The following is a 21,156-nucleotide window of genomic DNA, read 5'->3' as shown; positions in this document are numbered from 1 at the left end:
TGTAATTTATACAATCGGTTGATCAAATCAAGCATTGTGGTTGGCCGAGAAGCATTCCAGCCATTCTGATATCCACAATATCAGCACGGCTACCTCATCACTTTCACTTACAAAAAACTCGGCTACGCCTTTTGCCTCTGACTGCATCACAGCCGTTCTGATATCCATGACATAGCACACCCTCTTGAAGTGTTATTGATTCAGTATAAGCATATTTCTGTGATCAAGCTGTACTAATGCATGAATGTGTTGCAGGCATGAGTCCTATCTAACCAAAGCATCCATGTCAGATGCTGATGACCAAAGCATGATGGGCAGATTTGTCAGAGTGGAGAGACAGGTAATGAGCCATAATGCAGGCTTTATATCTTGTTTGTACCATTGATAGGCTGTTATTGGTGATAGATGACTTTTTGATCACAATAATGTAGACTGAGATCTGAGCCAGTCCCATGGGGAAAACAGCTTACGATTAAACTATGAAATGATGCAGATACCGCCAATATTTTGTCATATAGTATATAGTGTTGCCTCACAAATTAGAATTTATTTACTGATGATAGGTATCAATTTGATTTTAGTTTAGTTTGATTGGTATGGTAGTGATGTGTTGTGTTTGTCTCAGGTGGAGGACATGGAGAAGAAGCTGGACTTCCTGGTGGACATGCACATCCAGCACATCGAGCACCTCCAGGTGGACTCAGCCGGCGCTGCCCACATGACCATGGAGCCCTGCGACCCCACAGGAGGCGATCCTGTCACTGAGATCCGCCGGGTCTTCTTCAATTACACAGAGACCTGCCCACATATGTCCTACCAGGTGCCTGTGAGCAAGGTCACCCCTTACTACAGCTACCACAAGGATCCTAATGGTGCTGGAGGTGGAGGGGAGCGGGGGCTGCCTGGGGGCAGCTGTATCCCTCCAGAACACCAATTCCCTCTGCCCCACCGCCACCCAGCCCCCATCCCTACCTACACAGAGCGGCCCACCGTACTTCCCATCAGCTCCCTCCAGGACTACCAGATGGAGCATCTCTCAGTGGGACCAGGCAGGACCACGGGGCAGGGGGCGGACACACCGCTGTCCATGCTCTCTGTGAACCATGAGGAGCTGGAGCGCTCCCCCAGTGGGTTCAGTATATCGGGGGAACGTGAGGAGGGCATGGAGGACCCTACGCTGGGGACCGCGGGGGGGACTAGCTGGATGAGGGAGAGACGCTACCTAGCAGAGGGGGAGACGGATACTGACACAGACCCTTTCACGCCAAGTGGGGGGCAACTCCCACTGTCCTCAACTGGAGAGGGCTTCCCAGAGTCTGTGTGGAACACGCCTCCCTGAGAAGGCCTTGTTCATCTTCAATCCCAGAAACCCTGAACCCAATTCAGTTTGGGTCAAATCCACACTGAACTTTTACTCAGAACATAACTTAAAACAACACAACTCTATTGGGTGAAATACATGTTTCACTATACCGTAGTCAGTCTGGATGAACCTTTTCCCTGTAGACCTAACTCAATCCGGATTTCATCGACACACTTAAGGTGAATACATTTGGTTTACACCCATAGCCACTAATTGTAACCCAATAGCCCAGAAAGAGCCATGGTCTCTAGACCGCATACACACAGACTGTTTGGATAGTAAACAGACTTTGTACAGCGCACTCATCGCAAACATTAAGCTAAGATAAAAAAAATCTATCAACATTAATATAAATATATACTGTATATATATATATACACCCAAAGCTTTATCGCTGCAAAGCAAACCGCACTGCATGTAACGCATGCAATTTTTTTGTGGTAGACACTGCAGAGTTCAGGTATCAGGAAAAAGAAAATCAGTTTGAATGGATACTTATAAATGCTATACCATTTTTTTAACACTTATTTTTTTATATGAATACATTTTTTCGCATGGTCTGCATGATGATGCACCATTTAAGGACAGTTGAACTGGATATTTGGAACCAAAAGTCTCCTGTCTCTGTTTTTACATTATAACTGCTTATTATTATTGCTTATTACTCTAGGAGCTGGAGGTAAAATGTGAAGCCAGGGAGAAAAGGCAATTACTGTATGTTCTGTATACACACTATAGGAGTGTTTTTGTCTATGCACTATGCACACTATAGGAGTGTCCCTAAATGTTTCATGTTACATGGTTTTAGAAAAAAGTTGTTATACTGTAGATCCTGAAATCGATTCATAAACACTTAAAGCATACAACACAGTCATTAAGATGTACTTAGCTGGTTTGTTTTACTACTGCACTTTTCATACACACATATTACACATCGGACAAAAGTTCATCAACATTTTAAAATGCATCAAATACTTTTTTTTTGTTATTGCATTTGAAACTCATTTTGAAATAATCACGTAATTTTAGACTTACAAAATTAGTTATAGATGGGTCATTTACCTTAATGTGAATAGAGAATGAAAAATGTGTTGATTAGACTTTATAACACAGGTCTGCATATGTTGTTGTGGGTCATAACAGCTTTACGACTACCTTCCTACATATTCAAGACAACTGACATAACACTGTGAGAATGCATGGTAAAATCAGGCATGTCTTGCATGATGAACAGTTGTAGGTCAGTTGGCATAAGCAGTTGGTTGACTGTCTACTTTTCACAAACCAGAAATGTCTAGATTATTAGAATCAAAAGTAACCAGAGAGGTTGCTTCACAGAAATCATCAATATTGAATATTATGATTCCATAACATGAAGAAATACAGTACATCATTTTGTATTTACTGATTTGAGGCTAAGGACATCAGTGACATTTAACATATACATAATATAATATCTGAAAACAAAAGCAACATTATCAATAGGTATGACAAATGTAGCATGATATAGGCCACTTTCAAAATAGGTGAAAATACTGTCTCATAATGTCTTCTTATTTCAATACTGAGAGCAAAGATTGGCGAAAAAATTAGTGATTCTACTCTAGCAAAGTAGCATTGATGTCAAAGGGGCATTTGTGTAAGCTTCTACTTGTGTGCATGTGTGTCAGCTAAATGGCAAATATAAGTTAAGATTCTACTGTATTTGTTGACAATAGTTGGTAAAGAAGTAACATTCAGTGTAATTTTCAGCATTCACAGTTCATTACATTAAAGGGGCAGTCGAGGATTCAAACAACAACAAAGCGGTCACCCACCACTTTTTTGGTAAAAAGCTGAGGGATGGGGCTGGAGAAATGTTACCACCCTGATAATACGCTATGAAAGCCAATGCGTCACAAACTGCAGAATGTAAACAAAACTGGACACATTCGTCATTTTTGGACACAGGCGTCAGTGTTATGATTGCTAACAAAAGTGAGTCAGCGTTAACTGCAGTAGTTAACGGTAAATTACAGTAAATGACTAAATGTACCTTACCTGCAAGCTTAGTAAACTTTGGACAAAATCAGAACATATTTACCGTTTGTTAGCAACCGCTCAAATTTACTGATTGCTAGTAATCATAACGGTAATGTGTCTCCAAAAATGACGAATGTCTCTAGTTATGTTTACATTCTGCAGTTTGTGACGTACAGTCTTTCATAGTGTATTGACTGGTTTACGCTGCATCTGTCATTGAGTCTGACGTGATTGCTCTGTCAAATTAATCATGCGTTTAGTTGATTAACACAGAAAGTTTGAGGATAAGTGTTTTCTACTATTTGTAACTGCGTTGTAACTGCGCTCATCTTCTTCTTCTGTTGCGATTGCCTAAATGCATATAACAGCGATTCATCTGCTCCCAATAGATCGAAATACAGATCTCAGTTTCATAATAATAATAATGCATTTATTGTTTTTCTCAGTACTCAAAGACACTATATTCCATAGATAGATAGATAGATAGATAGATAGATAGATAGATAGATAGATAAAACAAAAACAGTCAGTAAAAACAACAATAACAATTTATTAAAAGCAAGTTTAAAAAGATCGGTTTTGAGCGATCATTTGAAGGAGGAGAGCATGCTGGATTCTTTGATGTGGTTTGGGAGAGTGTTCCAAAGAGTCGGGGCTGCAGCGGAGAAAGCCTGGTCCCCCCCAGGGCCGGTTGGTGATGGGGACATGGAGGTTGGCATCAGCTGACCGGAGACTGCGGGTAGGGGTGTGCCGGAGGAGGAGGTCAGAGAGGTAGAAGGGTGCCATGTTGTTGAGGACTTTGGAGGAGAATCTTAAACTGAATCCTAAATCGGACTGGGAGCCAGTGGAGGTTTTGGAGGACTGGAATGATGTGGGTTCTAGTGAGCAGGCGGGCAGCTGAGTTCTGAACATGTTGAGTCTGTTGAGGACTCTGTTGGCGGCCCTAAATACAACACTGTTGCAGTAGTCCAGCCTGGAGGTAACAAACACATGGATGAGGATCTCTGCATCACTGAAGGACAGGGAGGGTTGGAGACGGGCAACATTCCTGAGATGGAAGAAGGCCATTTTAGCCATGTGTTTGACATGAGGTTCAAATGAGAGTGGAGTCCAGGCTGACTGAGGTTACGGATCTGGCTTGATGTGGAGACAGTGAAGCCATCAATGTTGAGGGTGAAGTCTTGGGTAGAATGAGAGAGGGACTTTGGGCTTCAGTTAACAAGGGTGGAGTGAGTGGCTGGGGTAATAGTTTTGGTGGTGAGGTACAACTGAGTGTCGTTGGTATAGCAATGGAACTGGAGACAATGGCGAAGGGTAATCTGTCCGAGAGGGAGCACATACAAGATGAAGAGGAGAGGACCAAGCACTGAACCTTGAGACACTCCTTGGGTGACAGTGGCTGTGTTGGACATGCAGTTGTTGATGAATATATAGTGACTTCTGTCAGAGAGGTAGGAGGTGAACCAGTTCAAACCAGTAACTGTAATGCCTGAGGAAGGACTCAAGGTGGTAAGGATGGAGTGGTCAAAAGCGGTACTGAGGTCAAACAGCATCTCAGTACAGCTGCTGTTTGTAGACCTCAGCGTGTACAGTGCAAGGCATTCAAAAGATAGTGGAGTCTGGATGGATACAAGGTTTGTTTTTGTGTCCTGACAATGGAAAATGTCAATTCCACCACCACGACTCTCCAGGCTTGGTTTGTCCATTCTGACATTGCCAGTGTGAGGATATTTCCATTATGAATATGTTTTCGGGATCAATTATGCTTCAATGCTGTGCTTAACCACACGAGGGAAAATGTCAATAGTGTGCAAAGTAAGCTATGCAATTTGTGAAGCTAGAAGACATTGAGTGGGTGTAGTCTTGACAGCAAAGATATGCCACTTACCAATATACCAGAGGTGTCACATTTGCCTTTCAAACAGCAATAACAATCCATTACAGAACAAGATGCGTTTTTCTTGTTTACCAAACATGACAGTAATGTCCCTGCACTCAAATTACAAAGATTTGTTTATCAGTTGTACCTTGACAACAGTGAGGGGGGGTTATAACAATATTTCTAAGTGCAGGGCAGAAACCACAACAATCTATTACACAATACATATTTAAGGCATTGTTTTCTTGTTACAATTCTCCATTTTGTTTTGCAACCATTGTACAAACGCAATATGGCACTTGAGTCCGGAATGAAGTCAAAGCTGATGGGTTGCTAAAGCGGAGGGCCGGCATGAAGCTGTGACTTTTCTTCACAATAAAGCACGGCCTCTTGTGCCTTATTGCTGAAGCAATTAAGGTCTCCTCCTCCTTCCTCCTCCTCTCGTACATCACTTCATACCCGACCAGCTGATTGTTAATCAGAGTGAATGACATCATTTCAAAGGTGAGAATACACTGGTAAAATGGAAGGTGACTGGAGACACCCAAACAATCGTGCAGCGCTGTAAAACTGACGATGATAATGCAGATACAGTATTTAACTGTCAAACCTGATCCCACTGTAATAACATGGACTAGTCTTCATTATTTAGCGTTCCCCATCATCCCAGAAATGAAGACAGTGTGAAAAACTGCACAGGTTAGAAAAAAAAAATCACAAATATCACAAATCACAAATATTTTGTCACGCTCAAAATACATAGTGACTTCGACGTGCACATCAGAAGCTACACAAACTACATAGATGATTAATCTATGAATTGATGTATCAATAATTATTATTATTATGTTCATTTTAAGTATAACTATGATAGAATAAAACAATTCTGTACCAGATTAGCAAATTCACATAATTGTACCTAGCTTGGCTATTTGCTAATACTGTTTCCCTCAGAGTTGTCGCTCTGCTCTGTCGCCCAGCTGCCTAGCATTGAAAATAACTGATCTCCGGCCACTTTGTTGCTTGTCGCTAACTCTGGTCTGAATGATCCTTGAGAGGTGCTCCGGGTCTATACGAAGCGAATGCGATGCGAATCCATGATGCTGTAAACAATGGCAATGCAAGTTGCGTTTGGTAATATACTTATAAAAATACTTAAAGCCACATAATACATTCTAGTTCTCAGTTTTGAACCATGAGATAAAAAATAAAAATACAGTGAACATTGCAGTATCACCCTTTCATTGGTTGGAATCGTCTGTGTTTTTGAAAATCACAGTGTCCGACTGGCGCTGCGAATGCACCTTTTAGTTTTTACTATGTTGTTTTGCATGGAGAGTTCTGTTTTGTAAGCTGTGCGCTCATACAATATAGCTTTTTAAAACTCGAAAAATAAGTTCCAGAAGAAATGTTGTAGGCTTGCATAATCCTATTTTGGTTGTGGAAATAGTTGGAAGATGGAAGATTTAAGTTTGGACGACAGATGAAGGACAGTGAGATGATAGGATGGACCAATGGATAAAAGATGGTCAGAGGGTAGCATAAAGGCAGATAGATGAGCAATAGAGAGAGAGAGAGAGAATGGATAGATATATAGAGGAATATATCAATACAATTAAGAGGTTAAAGTTGGACTGAAATCATTAGTGGGCTTGTAATGACTTTCTTAGTGGGTGAGAGTTTTTGAAGTTACAAAAAGTTGAATAGTTTAAAAAGTTGAAAACAGGTAGGTATCAGAAAGCTTTTGTCGGGGTTCATAATTCAGAGTTTCCTGCACATTTCACAGTTGGATTGGTATGAATAGCTTGAAAGGTGTAAGAGTAGCGGTGGTCCAAAAATTGCATCTTTTGGTTTTCATAGACCTCCATGTTCAAATGTGCACTTTTGAAAGTTTGAATGGTTTAAAAGTAGAGTGAGTTTCAAATACAAGCAACTTAAGTCAGACGTCTCTGCTTATGTTTTAAAGATGGATTGGTATGAATAGCTTAAAAGCTGTAGGAAGAGTAGTGGTGGAAAAAATCGGAAGAAGAAGAAGTATGAGCAAGAACAATAACAAAAAGAAAGACCACTAATAACATTGACAGAGTAAATCGCGCCAGTTAAACATTATGGTAGCATAATCATTTTAAATTTTTAAATATAATAATAACGTGTGTATCGAAAGAAAGTATTTTATATTACTGCTTTCCTCTGCTTAAACCTGCTTCTTACAACTTACCTGACCCCTAGTGGAACGTGAGGTGACTACTGGAGAACAGTGCTATTCAAGGTCAAACTTAAGCCTGCTCTAAATCACAAGTGCTGAGGACAGAGTGGGACAGAGCAATCATGTTTAAGCAGCTGTGAGTTCAAATTCTGTATGCGCATCTCATTTGGGTTTAAATGGCATAGCTAGCTGTCAGAGCAATAGCCCCAACAGTTTTTACCATGTTTGGAAGCTTTGTTTTTACAATTACATTGTTTACGAACAATGGAGTAAAATAAGCTTATATTTTGGGTTTTGATGAAGTAAGACAGTTGAACTAAACTCAAGTTATATTCTTCAAGAATAAATGGATATAATTTACCTTAAACAACTTATGAGTGTTTTTCAAAAATAGCTTGTTCTGATTTACTTGGAGATTTATCAATAATATACAGCCTGTATGTACTCTAGGGTCAGTTGGAGTCCACAAATCTCTCTTTTTATTTGGTCAATTTTGGGGGCAATTTTCGGCTGAACAAGGAGGTACAGTTAAAACTGTTTTTACCCATCATAACTACCATTTGAAGATCTACTTAAAAAACATTACTAGGCTGTTTGTTAACCATTATTTAACCACTTTTTAGTTAAGAATACAATATGTGGCCTGGAACATATCACATAAAACTATCTGAGAGATAATAAAGCATGTGTTTTTTTTATTAGAAATGTGTTACCATTAATGGTGTACCAGCTGTTTAGAATTATTCTGCTCATTGTGCCTTTGAAACATGCAGTCCACAATATCTGTCCTCACACCTACTGTACATTACAACTAACTATTTGCGATATTTGAATGTTTTCAATTGACATGTTATTAGGTTATTAATCTATAATTGAACCAGGCTTTTGGAAGTCATCAAAACAGGCCATAAATTGTACCATAGTTGTTATGGAACATGGTATATTTGTGAATCAAATTAATTGCTATTCAGATCCAAGTCATAACTCCCATGAGAGATTAGTTTTTTGAAAAAATGTTCATGTTTGGAATATTTGTCTTTTTTCAGTTTCAGTGATTTATTTTTATTTTATTTATTTTTATTTTATTTATTTTATCACATATCAACCTCATATCCATTAACCAAAGAATGCATACAATTTGATTTGGGTTGTCTTTAAAGTTATTTCCACATGTCATACTGTATCTAGCAAATGTCACCTCAGATGAACTCTTCTCTCTTTATCTGAAATTGAATTTAGATAGCTGCATCTTTTGTCCACAGATACTGTATGATAATTGGCCTGGCATCAGAATGTGCTTCTCATTAGAAGTACAATTAATAATATGACAAAATATTTATGAGAAAATAATTCTACTGCAATTTACTGATAAAGGGATAGTTTACTATTTTACAATTTATAGTCAATTTATGGTTCCTTACCTTGAAAGTTGCCTATGGGCCAGGATAAACTGTAATCGATGGTTTAGAGTTGTTTAAATAGCCATTACTTACTTTAGCGACCAATAACAAAAAAAACAATGGGAGTGATTGAAAAGTTTTGTGGCAAAATCACCTCAAAGTAACTTCCAACTAAGACAGACAGTTCATTTGAGGTGACTTGGCCATACATGTTTAACTTTTTTGTTTGTTTTTTGTCCCTAGACTACTTTCAAGGTAAGGAATCACCTTACTATAATGTGTAAAATAGTGAACAATCCCTTTAACACCATTCATAAACTCATAATACCATTATAATTGTTCACAAACAATAAGAGGTCTTCCAAGACTTTAATGTTTAGGTAAACATATATGATTCCACTTTGATTATTGGATTGAATTGTGAAAAAAAATTATGTTCTTCTGTTTAAGCCTTTTGCACACTGCATCTAGAACTATAACTTGTTTTATTTTTCATAATTGTTAATGTAAGCACGTCAAAATGGCATTTGACATTCAACAGATGCATTGTGAAAGAGACTGCAATTGTTTATCAGTGGAGTGTATTTAGAAAACAACATTATTTCTGCATTTTTGTTCCTGTCATTCAGAGGTGACCCTTTAACCTTTTACAATCAGTGGTGTGTTATTTTCATCATCTGCAGCTACATTCACATAGACTTTATTGTTGACGTTTGATTTATTGGGACCAGAAACCTTAAGTGATACTGTGTTGAATTTTGAGTTATGCTGCCAGGCAAGTGTTGTCATAGTAGATCACATTGTCCATGTGAACATTGCTGAAGTGATGTAACTCACATGAACTTCCAACTTTCTTTCTCCTATGGATATTCAAAACACCATATTGTTAATTTTCCCTGTTTAGAAATATCACCTCTACTGTCCAAAAAAGCTACAATTAGTCTGTATGCCAAAATGTGCACCTTATCCAATAGCAAAACTCAACATGTTTCATTTATTTGCCCTTTTATAAAAGATGCAGTGTCTATGAAAACCTTTTTTGATTTAATCTACATATCATGCTGTAGACATGTCTATATACATTGATACTTCCACAACACTTTGTTGCATAAGAAAGAGTATAAATATTAGTAATATAAAAGCATAGCAAGCAATGGACTCATGTACACATTCTGCATAACCTATGATTATGGGCATATGACTGCTATGAATTATTTGTGCCTTGCCCTGTTACAGTACAAGTTTTCTTAGTGTAACAGGTCATTTGTTTTTGGTCATGCTTTCCTTGCTGTGGCTGTTAAGGCATGAACTGTCATAGCAATAGCATAATTTCTGTCTATATGTCATAAAAGGTTATTATAAGCATTAATAAATCTACGCTAGATCTGGCATTAAATGTTGGAAAGAAAATTGTTCAAAATGAATTGAAGTGTGGCAGGCATTATCATATTGCTATGTCAGTGTTATGTAGGCTATACTGTAACAGCAACTTAATTGAAGGTAGAACCTGTTCTTGCTTTACTAGTTTTCCACTCTCATATTATCTTATTTATGAAACAACCTTACACTAGTGGCCTTCTGAGCTGTGTAACATTATTTCCGCATTCCAGTTTTTAAATTGTACTTGTCATTTATATTATGAACTAGACCACTTTTAATATTTTGATTTAATTATATAATATGCAAATGGTATTCTTACTTGATTTTTTATGTTTTTGTCTTTTCAATTGCACCAGTTATTAATAAAGAGACATTCAAATGAAAAGTTGTCATCCCAGCTTGTTAAGGTGGTATTAAATGCCCAATCATTTTACAGAAATATCTGCTCTGATTCGTTTAGATAAAAACAAATGGAACACCACATTTTCATAGGCTGTTTTCACGCTTTGATTTCATGTATCTACAAGGTTAAAGTGACGGATCAGAAGCCTAACAGTGCACTAAGATTCAACAATTTAGAGATGGGTTATCTGTTGGCATAATACTATAGCCTTCAACCAGTTCATAGTTTGTTCACCACATTACAGACCCGACAGGTTTTCCAACCACTGTCTAGTTTTTTTTTCTCTTTTAAGAGAAGCTTTTCCCAGGCCCTCACCAGTGTCCCAAAGCCCCCAAGGCTTATTTCCCTCTGCCAATTACGGCTGTGTGCCCGCGGTCGGAGTGCCCACCACTCCCCTGTCATTAAAGACTCCTATTCACCCCTTTTTCCTCTGGTGCTGCCGGGTCTCATATGACACGCCAACGGCTTATTACAGCTAAATACAGAGCAACTGGAGGAAGCCAATAGGACTGGGCTAATGCTCTCAGTATGTCTGCCTATCTACAGTACAACCTTCCGTGCCCACCCAAGTGCCTAGCCTGTGCCCAGCCTCAGCTCAGTGAGGTGCCAGTCGACTGCCAGGCTTTGCCATCTTGCAATTGAAAAAAGGCTTCCCACTAGTGCCTGTTTGACAAGGTGGAGTTTGATGTCGTTGGATGAATTGTGTGGCTGAATTAAGGCTAAGGATTCAAAAAGGTAAGCTATTGAGAGATGGGGGCGGGAAAGGTAGGTATACTTGACAGACAGACATTGACAGAAAGTTTGGCAAGTAAACCTCCTGATATTTATATCTATACTTTTTTTTTGTAGCAAACCTCCCCAAAACAGAAGTATGTAGTAGACCTGATACAAAGTAATTGTATATAATTCTAGTACTACTGTAATCAGATTTCCTAGTTATGTGAGCATATATAGATTTTGCAGCACAAACATCTGAAAAGAACATGTCTGAAAAGAACAGAAAACAACAGGTCTGTTATTCTGAGTCCTTGACATATGAATTAACTGCTTTAGCTAACTCACTAAACCTCTTTCAAAACCGCATTGCATCACTGGAGCAAAAGCAACAGATGTCATCTTCAAACACTAGAGGTAATATAAAAAGAAAAAATGTGCATTACTTCGGAAGACCCAGAGATACTGTAGTTTTGTAAGTCTTGTTACGTAATCTCTATATGTTCTCAAAATTGAGCTTTATTTAGAGCTCATGAGAGCTGAATTCCATTAACCTCAGTGGTGAGTACATCACCTGATGACATCATTGTAAGGGGCAAAAAATATCTTACAAACAATACTACTTTTGAGGCAAAACAAATGAGTTTTATCAGTTTGGTTAGGATGCACTTTGAATGGCTCTAAAATAGTTTGCGTTGTGTCTTTGTAGGTGGGTTTGCAAATGCAATGGCAGGCTTTTGGAGGTCAAGAAATCCCCCATGGCTGTGTCTCAGAGTATGTGTAACTGTGGTTCTACTCCTAGTCCTCTTCAATATAGGTAGGTCATTATGTCTTAACAGAATACTCATCCTACCAAGGTTTTAAATGTTCTTATTCCATCTAGATGGCTTCACTTTTTTTATAGGCAGTGTACATAGGTATGATTTTACCCTGTTTTAAGCAGTAGATTGATGTTGCCATTTGCTTTCATGTTAGATACAGTGCATTATTACTGAGAGTTACATTTCTCATGGCCTACTGTACGTATACAGTATATCTTAAAATGATTACAGATCATATCAATATGAGACTTTTATTGCATAACAATTATTGTCATTACAGTATATTTGTATTATTTTGCCCTGTGGTATCAATTCCTAATTTTATTTGCATATTATTTTCATGCAGCTCTAAGACATAGAACCCAGGAGCAAATTCATAAGAGGGATGTTCTAGTATCAACAGGTACCAAGTCTTTATCTTGCATGTACAATAAATTGCATTTACTGTACATAACACTTTATCCATCGACATGAGTGTGACCTGGACCCAAGATTTCAAAACTTTCAATCTGGATCAGAATATTTGCTACCCAGGATCAGATCATCTGTTTTGAGTAGTATAGGACCAATCAGCCGGATCCATCTGATCCTGGATAAGAAAAAAAATAATTCTGACCCAGATTCAAATTATTTAAATACTGGCTAAAATAATACTAAATGGTCAAGAATTACTAATTTCTGGTACAATCCTAAACAGTATCAGTACTTCAAATTCATTAAGGCTGAACTATTCCTTGTGTTTTTCAAACTTGAATTTAGGATATGTGTTGATTATTTCTATATTGGATATTCTTGAGTAAACTGTATCAACTCACATTAATAGCATTGTTTCCTATTCCCTCCCAGAAATTCCAGCAGAATATATTGATCCAGCCTCCATAGATCTCACTCCCTTGGTCAATACATTAATCAATTCAACACAATCGGGTATGTTGCCAAAATATGATTAATGTGGAAATAAATTGGGTGTTGTAAATCTTTAATTCAAGTGAATAGACAGTGAATGGGTCATGAATAATTCATATCATAATTATAGGAGTCCTTGTGATTACCCTCTCAAATCAGGTTAATATTTTCCATGTAATTTGATCCCAGAACTTGTTTTTACACATTCCAATACTCAGAGGTTATCTTCATATTCTCTGTACAGTTGTAGTGTATACTGTACAGTTAATGTATAACAGGAAGAGTAACACACATATACCATAAACACAATTTTATTTTAGAATATTCCATGTTGTAATCATAATACCTGTTTATCTCTACCTCTCCATCCCTAGGTTCCCGTCAGCTCTTCTCCTTACTGAGTGTGACCTCACACAGTTCCCTGGCTCTTCATAAGCTCACTCTTCTGGTCTACAACAGTAAATAACATTGAATATCTCTGACTTCTTCCTCAATCTACTGATCTCTGACATACAGTTTTCCTTCGGGGTGAAACGCTTGCCCTTTGCCTCAAATGTAATGTGTATGTTTTGGAGGTTTTTGGGGAGTATGCGTATGGATCTAAATCCAACCTGTTATCCAATCCAATCATTACACAGCCGATACTGGTCAGCTGTTATGGTCAGTATCTTGTGAAACCGTGTAATTTCACTCCCCTCTTGTGGTCTGTAATAGTAACTGCATGTATACTCTGTTTCGCAGTTCTGATAACATTCAGGCGGGAATAGATTGCATATAACAGCTCTCCGCGATCACACAATCAGTTGATGTGCAACAGCAACTGCAGCGTGTACCACTCATCCACCAATCTAATCATTATTCATTGGTATCATCCCATAACACATTCTGCATAAGAAAATGTAAAAAATATATCGGCAACTTACTATCGGTCTGTACGGAAGACGTAAAAGGCCATGTATTGATAGATTTTTCTTACTCCGTTTTGCCGTGATAAGAACTTAATTTTCTTTGTTTTCTCGTGATCTTGAGTTATTTATGTCATTGTCTCGAGATAACAGGATCATTTTGAGATATCAAGAAAACTAAATGTTGTTTTCTCGAGATAACGAGATAGTCTATATTGCTTACCGATGTCAGAGGAGCAGGAGCATATTGATCACTGTCACATTTCTTTGATCAAGACCTGACACTGCTGAAACTATTAAGCTGAAATAGCTTAATAGTTAGAAATCTCACATTACGTTTACTCGTTATCTCAGGAAAACAACGTTTGTTATCTTGAGATAATCACATAAATAATTTGAGATCTCGAGAAAACCAAGAAAATTAACATTTTTTTTTTTTTTTAATTAATATCATGGCCTTTTAGGGCTTCCGTAGGTCTGCGTTTGATTCAGCACCACGGGGTGCCTTAGTTATACTGGCCTTTGTGACAACACATTCTTTTAATGCTTTCCATTTTGTGTTGCAGTTTCCAGTTTCAGAAGTTTTGAGAGCAACATGTTTCCGAAGAGGTATTGCTATTGTGTAACAAACGAGACTAATGACTTAACGGGTAGGACATCCATCTCACTCGTTCTCTCTCCAATGTTAACATAGTTTGAAATATCTTAAAGTAGACAATCTGTGACGAATGCCACATACAATTTGTATGAAAGTAAAAAAATAAAACCCTAACCCTAACCCACACCTGGAAATAACCAATATTCACTACTACCTGTAGGTATTTTTCTCTTTGCAACATAGAGAAAATCATAGATAGATTTATATTTGCAATGAATATGCCTAAGTGAATAGATACATAGTGTATACTACATAGTGTATTTGTGGCACTTTATGTTACGGTACTGTTTGCATGGTGCTGTATTTACCATGTATTTAAAACATGTGTGGTAAAAATTGGTACTTTACAGAATTCAAAACAATTATTAACTTCCTGGAACCAAATGGTGCCTAGTGGTGCTTGTTATAATGAATCCAAAAATAACAAAACATTATTCATATGTTATTATTGTGTAATTACCATTTCATCATGTAACTACTGAGTAAATACTCAATATTGTGTGTACTGTTTAATTTTTGTCTTATATGTTATCTCCTATCAGACTTTACTGCCATACTGTTGGATGTTATGGGGAATTCCACAAGTTATCTTCAAGAGCTATTCAAATCTAGCTCCATATTATCAGGTACAGTGGATGAGAGAAGCTTTAACAAGTTGTTTGCAGTTGTGAAATTGTATGCCACAACACCTGCATGCATGGGGTCTTTAATCTATTAGTAATCACTATTCTGATCTTGTTTTGATGATAACTTGTTTACTCCTTTCAGTAAGCCAGAAGAATAATTCAGACTGTATATACATCTGTGTTATGGCAGGTAAAACAGGTTGGTAAACTTCATCTAAACGTTGTCTTACTAAGGTGGTGTGGTGTGATGAGTCACCATTTTCATTATTAGGAGAACTGATATTAATCAGCAACATTGAATTGTTGTAAACTACGGATGGATATTCAGTAGTGTGACCTAAGCAGTTGAATACAGGGCTACATACTGAGGTATGATACAGTATTTTGTACTTTTCTAGTCAAGCTTGGACCCCTTATACAGTAACTTCAATCTCTAAATATAAATATTTTTGCCTCACATGCGGTTTATTCTTTCAGTTATACATTGATTATGTTCATGATGGGTATAATGAGTGTTTTTCTTTGCTGTTTTGTTCAGATAAAGACCTGTCTAAACTCTGGGAAGTAGACTCCATCATGCCTTTGTTCAATCAGACCATTACCGAAGATGCACACAAAGGTCTGTTTTCACACTGACACACACACACACACACACACACACACACACACACACACACACACACACACACACACACACACACACACACACACACACACACACACACACAATTGATATATCTGAATGCCATCTCAATCTACTGTAGGATAGCATGGCTCACAGAGAGACAAAGAGACACCATCTTCAAAAGATACTCTATTACTGTACAGGCCTCTTTGTGTAAATGTGTCTTTGAAGCTATATTTGATTTAAAACATCCTCTAGCTCAACAACAACTTTAACATTTCAGGTGACATCTCCTATGAGATAAAAACATATCTATTCCTCCCTCCTGCTTTTTATTCTCTCTCTCTTTCTTTCTCGAGGTAACATCTCAACTAACAAGATACCCATTGGTGAGCAAGTGTCAGCTGATTTTAATGACTCTGAAAGCACAGTTCCTGAAAATATGAAATTAATTCATGCTTTCAAGATGCATTAAATGCCCTTTCCTCCACTAGAGTGGCACCAACTGCCGACGAACGTCAGCCAGATGTCTCCATCTGGGTTAAGTGCAATACTTACCAGTAGAGTCCACGCCACTGCACATGGTGAGTTTTGCCTGGTACTGTACAAACAAATACAGTCAGCTCCTGATAAGTGCATTTGAGCATAAAATCTGTTTTAGTGCAACACATTATTCTAGTCCCAAATCCAATGCATTTTTTTTTTTATTGCTCTGGGTACCTGTATGCTCCAGTTGAGTATATGCTGTTCTGGCAGTTCCAAGTCATTGCATTCATCAGGAGTAGCTTGTAGTGAAAATGTACCCCATAACATACCCCAATGAATGCTACATTCATCATCATCATCATCATCATCATCACCATCATCATCATCATCATCCAATAGTTTGATATAAACCAGTGGAATTCAGGTTGGTACCCATGCATGTATTTCTCAACCATCAATTCAAGAAACAATTTGACATGTCAAATGCAAACAGAAGTATTCCTAAATGCTTTTATGAGTAATACATTTCATACTTGACCACTTGAGTAAACAGAACTTCCATCTGCCTGTTTCAATAGTTTCATCCACAGCCTCATCGATGACAACCCCTATAATCCGAACTACAACTTCATTGACCACAGCAACAGCTCCATTGACCACAGCCCCAACAGCCCTATTGACTACTTCCATGGCCTCAGCAACCACAACCACAGCCCTACCAATCATAACTGTAGCCCAACAGGCCACAGTCCGACGGACAACAATTGCAGCCCTAAGGACCACAGTCCCAATGACCATAACCGAAACCCTATGGACCACAGTCCGGCCAACAACAACAACTGCGGACCTAAGAATAACAACACTACCAACCACAACTGCCACCCTACAGACCACAGTCCCATCGACCACATACCTACTGACCACAACCCAACCAACCACCATCAGTGCCTCATCAACCACAGTCCCTCCAACCACAAACACTAAAGCCATGACCACAAGCACAGTCCCTCCGACCACAACCAAACTGACCACAACCACAGTCCAACCGAGCACAGTTCCTGCAACAACAACCACAGCCTTACCAACCACTACCACTACAACCACAACCATAGTGGTTACCAAAACACCAGTCACAGAGAAACCAGGTAAGCCGTCAAATTATATTTACTAATGTAATGCATTGACATTGTGTTTGATGCATATTCAGTCTCATACACTACCATTACTGAAATAAATTATTAGATCAGTTACATAATAACATCTTATCCTCTGGTAAAATACCACAATATCTGTTAATCATTGATTCCTCTTATAAAATATCACTAGCAAGGAATTTCCTGAACCTCATTTTGAGGTTGTGAGCTGAAAACCTTGGGGAATCCCTGATATAAAGCATCCACTGGTAACATTTCTGCATAGACCATAGGCACTGATTCGACTCCAGCCTGAAGAAAAGTTTGTGTGTGTGTGTGTGTGTGTGTGTGTGTGTATACGCATGCAGCAGGCTGTGGAGAGATAGTAGCCATGGAAACGCAGACATAGTCCCCCGTTGGAGTGCTTTCATGGTCTTGGGCAGTCAGCGTCAAAAGCAAATTATGGCTATGTATTTTCGATTGATCTATTTTCTATGACATTATTAAGGCCTTTTGGAGGCTATGGTTAAGGGCACTCTGATGTGTCTGTGTGTAGGGATGAATGGAGATGGGGAATGGGTACACGAGGGAGTGGGTTCAGATTAGTCTACTTTATGTGAAGGGTGTGTGTTCTTTTGAAACATTAGACACATTTTTAAATTACATCTGGCTGACAAAAGACACACACACACACACACACACACCAACTCTAATTCTACCTGATATGTGATATAAAATATGTTATGCTTTGATAATGCAGAAATAACAGTATTCATGTACAGCTACTTGATTCTTACTAATACTCTACTACGGTAACAAAAATCATCCAAATAATTGACTGTGCTAGCATACATACCCCCTTAGTGGACCATCCATACTTCCCAGTATACAGATTGAGATACTTCTGTAGATAGAGAAAGGGACACTAGGTGGCGACACCTGCTCACTGTTCAAATAGCATTTATGAGAAATTTAAAAATGCTGGTTTGTTTCTTATTTTAGTAAAGTCAGACAGTGCATTACTTCACGATCCAGACAACTTATGAATGACTGTATTTCTAATAGTTAATTTGACTAAAGAGGAGTGTGCTTTGTGTGCTTTGTGACAGACACATGGCTGGCAAGTACTGTAGCACGGAGGTAAAAAGCAAAGTACCATTGCTCTCATAGCTGTGAAGGGAAGTAGCTTCATATTTCTATGGTAATTGGACCCCATGCACCTGCTATGTGTTACAGAAGTGAGAGTGAATAGGAGCTTCCTACAGAGTGATCATTTTAATGGATCACACTACCTAGAAGAAGCATGGCTATGGGATATAGGTTGAGCTTCAAAGGGAAACATCTGGAAAATGGTTATGGATGTAAAGAAGTGAAATTAATCTTAGCAATAAAGGAGATAAACTATTTGACTCATCAATATTCAGAAAAAAAATAATTTAGAGGATTTTGTTGAAAGCCTAGATATATTATTGGATTTGTTTCTGAAATATGATTCAGAAAGTTAAACAATTTTCCTTTCACAAGGGAAAAGGGACATTTGATTTAGAATAGACAGTCGGCCTACAGAATCATTCTAGCCTAGCCTGTAGGGTTATAAATTATCGAGCATATTATAAAAAATAAAACAAATTAAAGTCTTTAGGGTTTACCTGAGATTTATTGCTGTGTGGCTCCATTCATCTCTTTTACTCATATATCATCATTTACCTTATTTCTTTTCTATTGTAATACATGAATGCAGTTCTTCCTGTGTAGGAAGAGGTAGAGGTATGTGACAAAGCCACTCTATTCTTCTACTTTTTTTTTAAATTTTAACTTTATTGTAACAATTTGTCTTACATTATGTTTGAGATACTTGGGATTGCGGGTGTGCTGCACAGGACGTGGAGCTGAATTTTAGCGTGTTGAATGTGCAAGACATTTTCTGACACTTTAAAAGTTCAACAAAAGGACTTCTTTATCTTTAAGACTCATGCCTCTCTTTGGCAGGCTGCCCATGGAGAAGGCCAGAGTTGTCCCACACAGGAGAGCTGAGTGACAACTCCATTATGAGCACTACCACCACCACCACTGTGAGCGCTCAAAAGCTTCAGCCCTGCGTACTCGAGCTCTGCAAGTTTTTCTCCCAGTGTCTCTGCCGTTCCTACAGCCTAAAGACTAAGATGAGGAGGTATTATAGACTATATAACACCACCTTAGTTTTACCTGCTACGTAAACTGTGTGAACAATGAACTCCATGGTTACTGTAGTTTTAGCATTTAATTCTGAAATAGCTTTTTTTAAACACAATTACACACACACAAAGTTTTTTTTAATGTAATTTGACTATTAATTTACTGATTTTGTGAAATAGGTATTGTGCCGATACTCATCTGTGGTACGAGAAACATACATTTGAGGTGTGCAGACGGGTCAGAAGAGTGTCCTTCTCAAGAAGTAAGTGTTGGTTTTAGGGGCATTATCAAGTATGAGGACTGATAACTGATCTAGTGTAACAAAAGTATTTAAGCAAATTCATATGGAGTTGATACAAAACTATGGCAAGTATCAACAGAGTAAGTATGTATACAATGTATTGTATTTATACAGTAATTAATCTACAGAAATAACTCAGTAGGAGCCATTGATAGACCAATTACCTTCATGAGGGGAGCCCTAGGCCTCAAACAAACTCTACAATCCACTAATAATGTCCTGACTAGTAATAATGGGACATGACCTGTAACTTCTAATGTAAATTCACCTCACATCCAAATAAAACTTTGGAGGTCTGTAGGTCTTTATGTCATTAGAGTTTTGAGTGAGTTACAAGTATCACTCAAATATTATCAATCAAGAGACAGATAAAAAGTATGATTGTGGCAGTATTTACCAACCTTTCATGAAAGTGAAACAATTAGAAGCAGGTAACAGAGCAGATCAGAACTGTCTTTCTCTTCACTGGACCTCATTAAAGCACTGTCATTCAGAACCTGTGAGCTCCCTCATTGAAACGCAGACTAATATAGGAGAGGGGTCAGCACAGACCATTCTCTCTGAGAGCATTTGACATGCTAGATCAATCCACAACATCCCAGGTGTGGATGATAGGATGACAGATACAGCTGTGTCCTTCACCGGGCCTAATGAACCCTTTAGAGAATACTCTCATGCTGGAGGATGGGAAGATGGTGGCCACTGAGTGACCGTTCTTTATCTTTACACTCTTCAATGATCTCAAGAAGTATCCTTGTCACAGTACATAAAAGAACCCTTGGTCAAATCATTGATGTTGCTGTATGTAGCTTAACCCTGCACTTTGATTGTTATTTGTTTGCACAATAATCAAACCACTAATTTCATCTCTCTCCGCATCCCCCATCCACAGATTTGAAACAGAGATGCCTTACGAAAATGTGCAACAAACTGTGACCAGAGTGGAACAGAGATGGATATACAGTGTGGTAGACAGAGAAAGAGACAGACATGAGCACAGCAAAGGAGACTACATCGGATATATCTATTTACCACTGACCACCTCAATGAGTTGACACCCTCTCTGTGATTTCCCCTTTAAAGCGATGCTCCACTATATTTACATGTTATAATTGTCTCGCACTAGTATTCAAAGTGATACCCCAACCCAGAC

The 21,156-nt window shown here is 38.2% G+C and overlaps 2 protein-coding genes across 2 annotated transcripts in view; both read left to right on the top strand.

The window, feature by feature from the left end:
• kcnq3 (potassium voltage-gated channel, KQT-like subfamily, member 3) overlaps window positions 1-1,339 on the top strand; it is a gene marked incomplete at both ends in the record, with an annotated part of 75,379 nt that extends 74,040 nt beyond the window's left edge. The window contains 2 exons of the mRNA XM_083673308.1: window positions 256-340; window positions 626-1,339. Coding sequence (XP_083529434.1) covers window positions 256-340; window positions 626-1,339 — 799 coding nt within the window. The remainder of the gene's footprint in view (window positions 1-255; window positions 341-625) is intronic.
• Window positions 1,340-12,125: 10,786 nt separating this feature from the next.
• On the top strand, window positions 12,126-20,939 carry hhla1 (HHLA1 neighbor of OC90; the record flags this gene model as incomplete). Its single annotated transcript, XM_083690487.1, has 13 exons — window positions 12,126-12,141; window positions 12,535-12,591; window positions 13,035-13,115; window positions 13,469-13,552; window positions 14,566-14,649; window positions 15,200-15,283; window positions 15,426-15,482; window positions 15,822-15,902; window positions 16,403-16,492; window positions 16,948-17,355; window positions 19,517-19,697; window positions 19,882-19,964; window positions 20,896-20,939. 13 exons carry the CDS (start codon window positions 12,126-12,128, stop codon window positions 20,937-20,939), a joined length of 1,350 nt encoding a protein of 449 aa, XP_083546613.1.
• Between the last annotated feature and the right edge of the window lie 217 nt (window positions 20,940-21,156).

Source organism: Argentina silus (genome assembly GCF_951799395.1).
Source record: "Argentina silus genome assembly, chromosome: 1".
NCBI classification, from domain to species: domain Eukaryota; kingdom Metazoa; phylum Chordata; class Actinopteri; order Argentiniformes; family Argentinidae; genus Argentina; species Argentina silus.
This window is presented reverse-complemented; position numbering and strand designations above follow the sequence as displayed.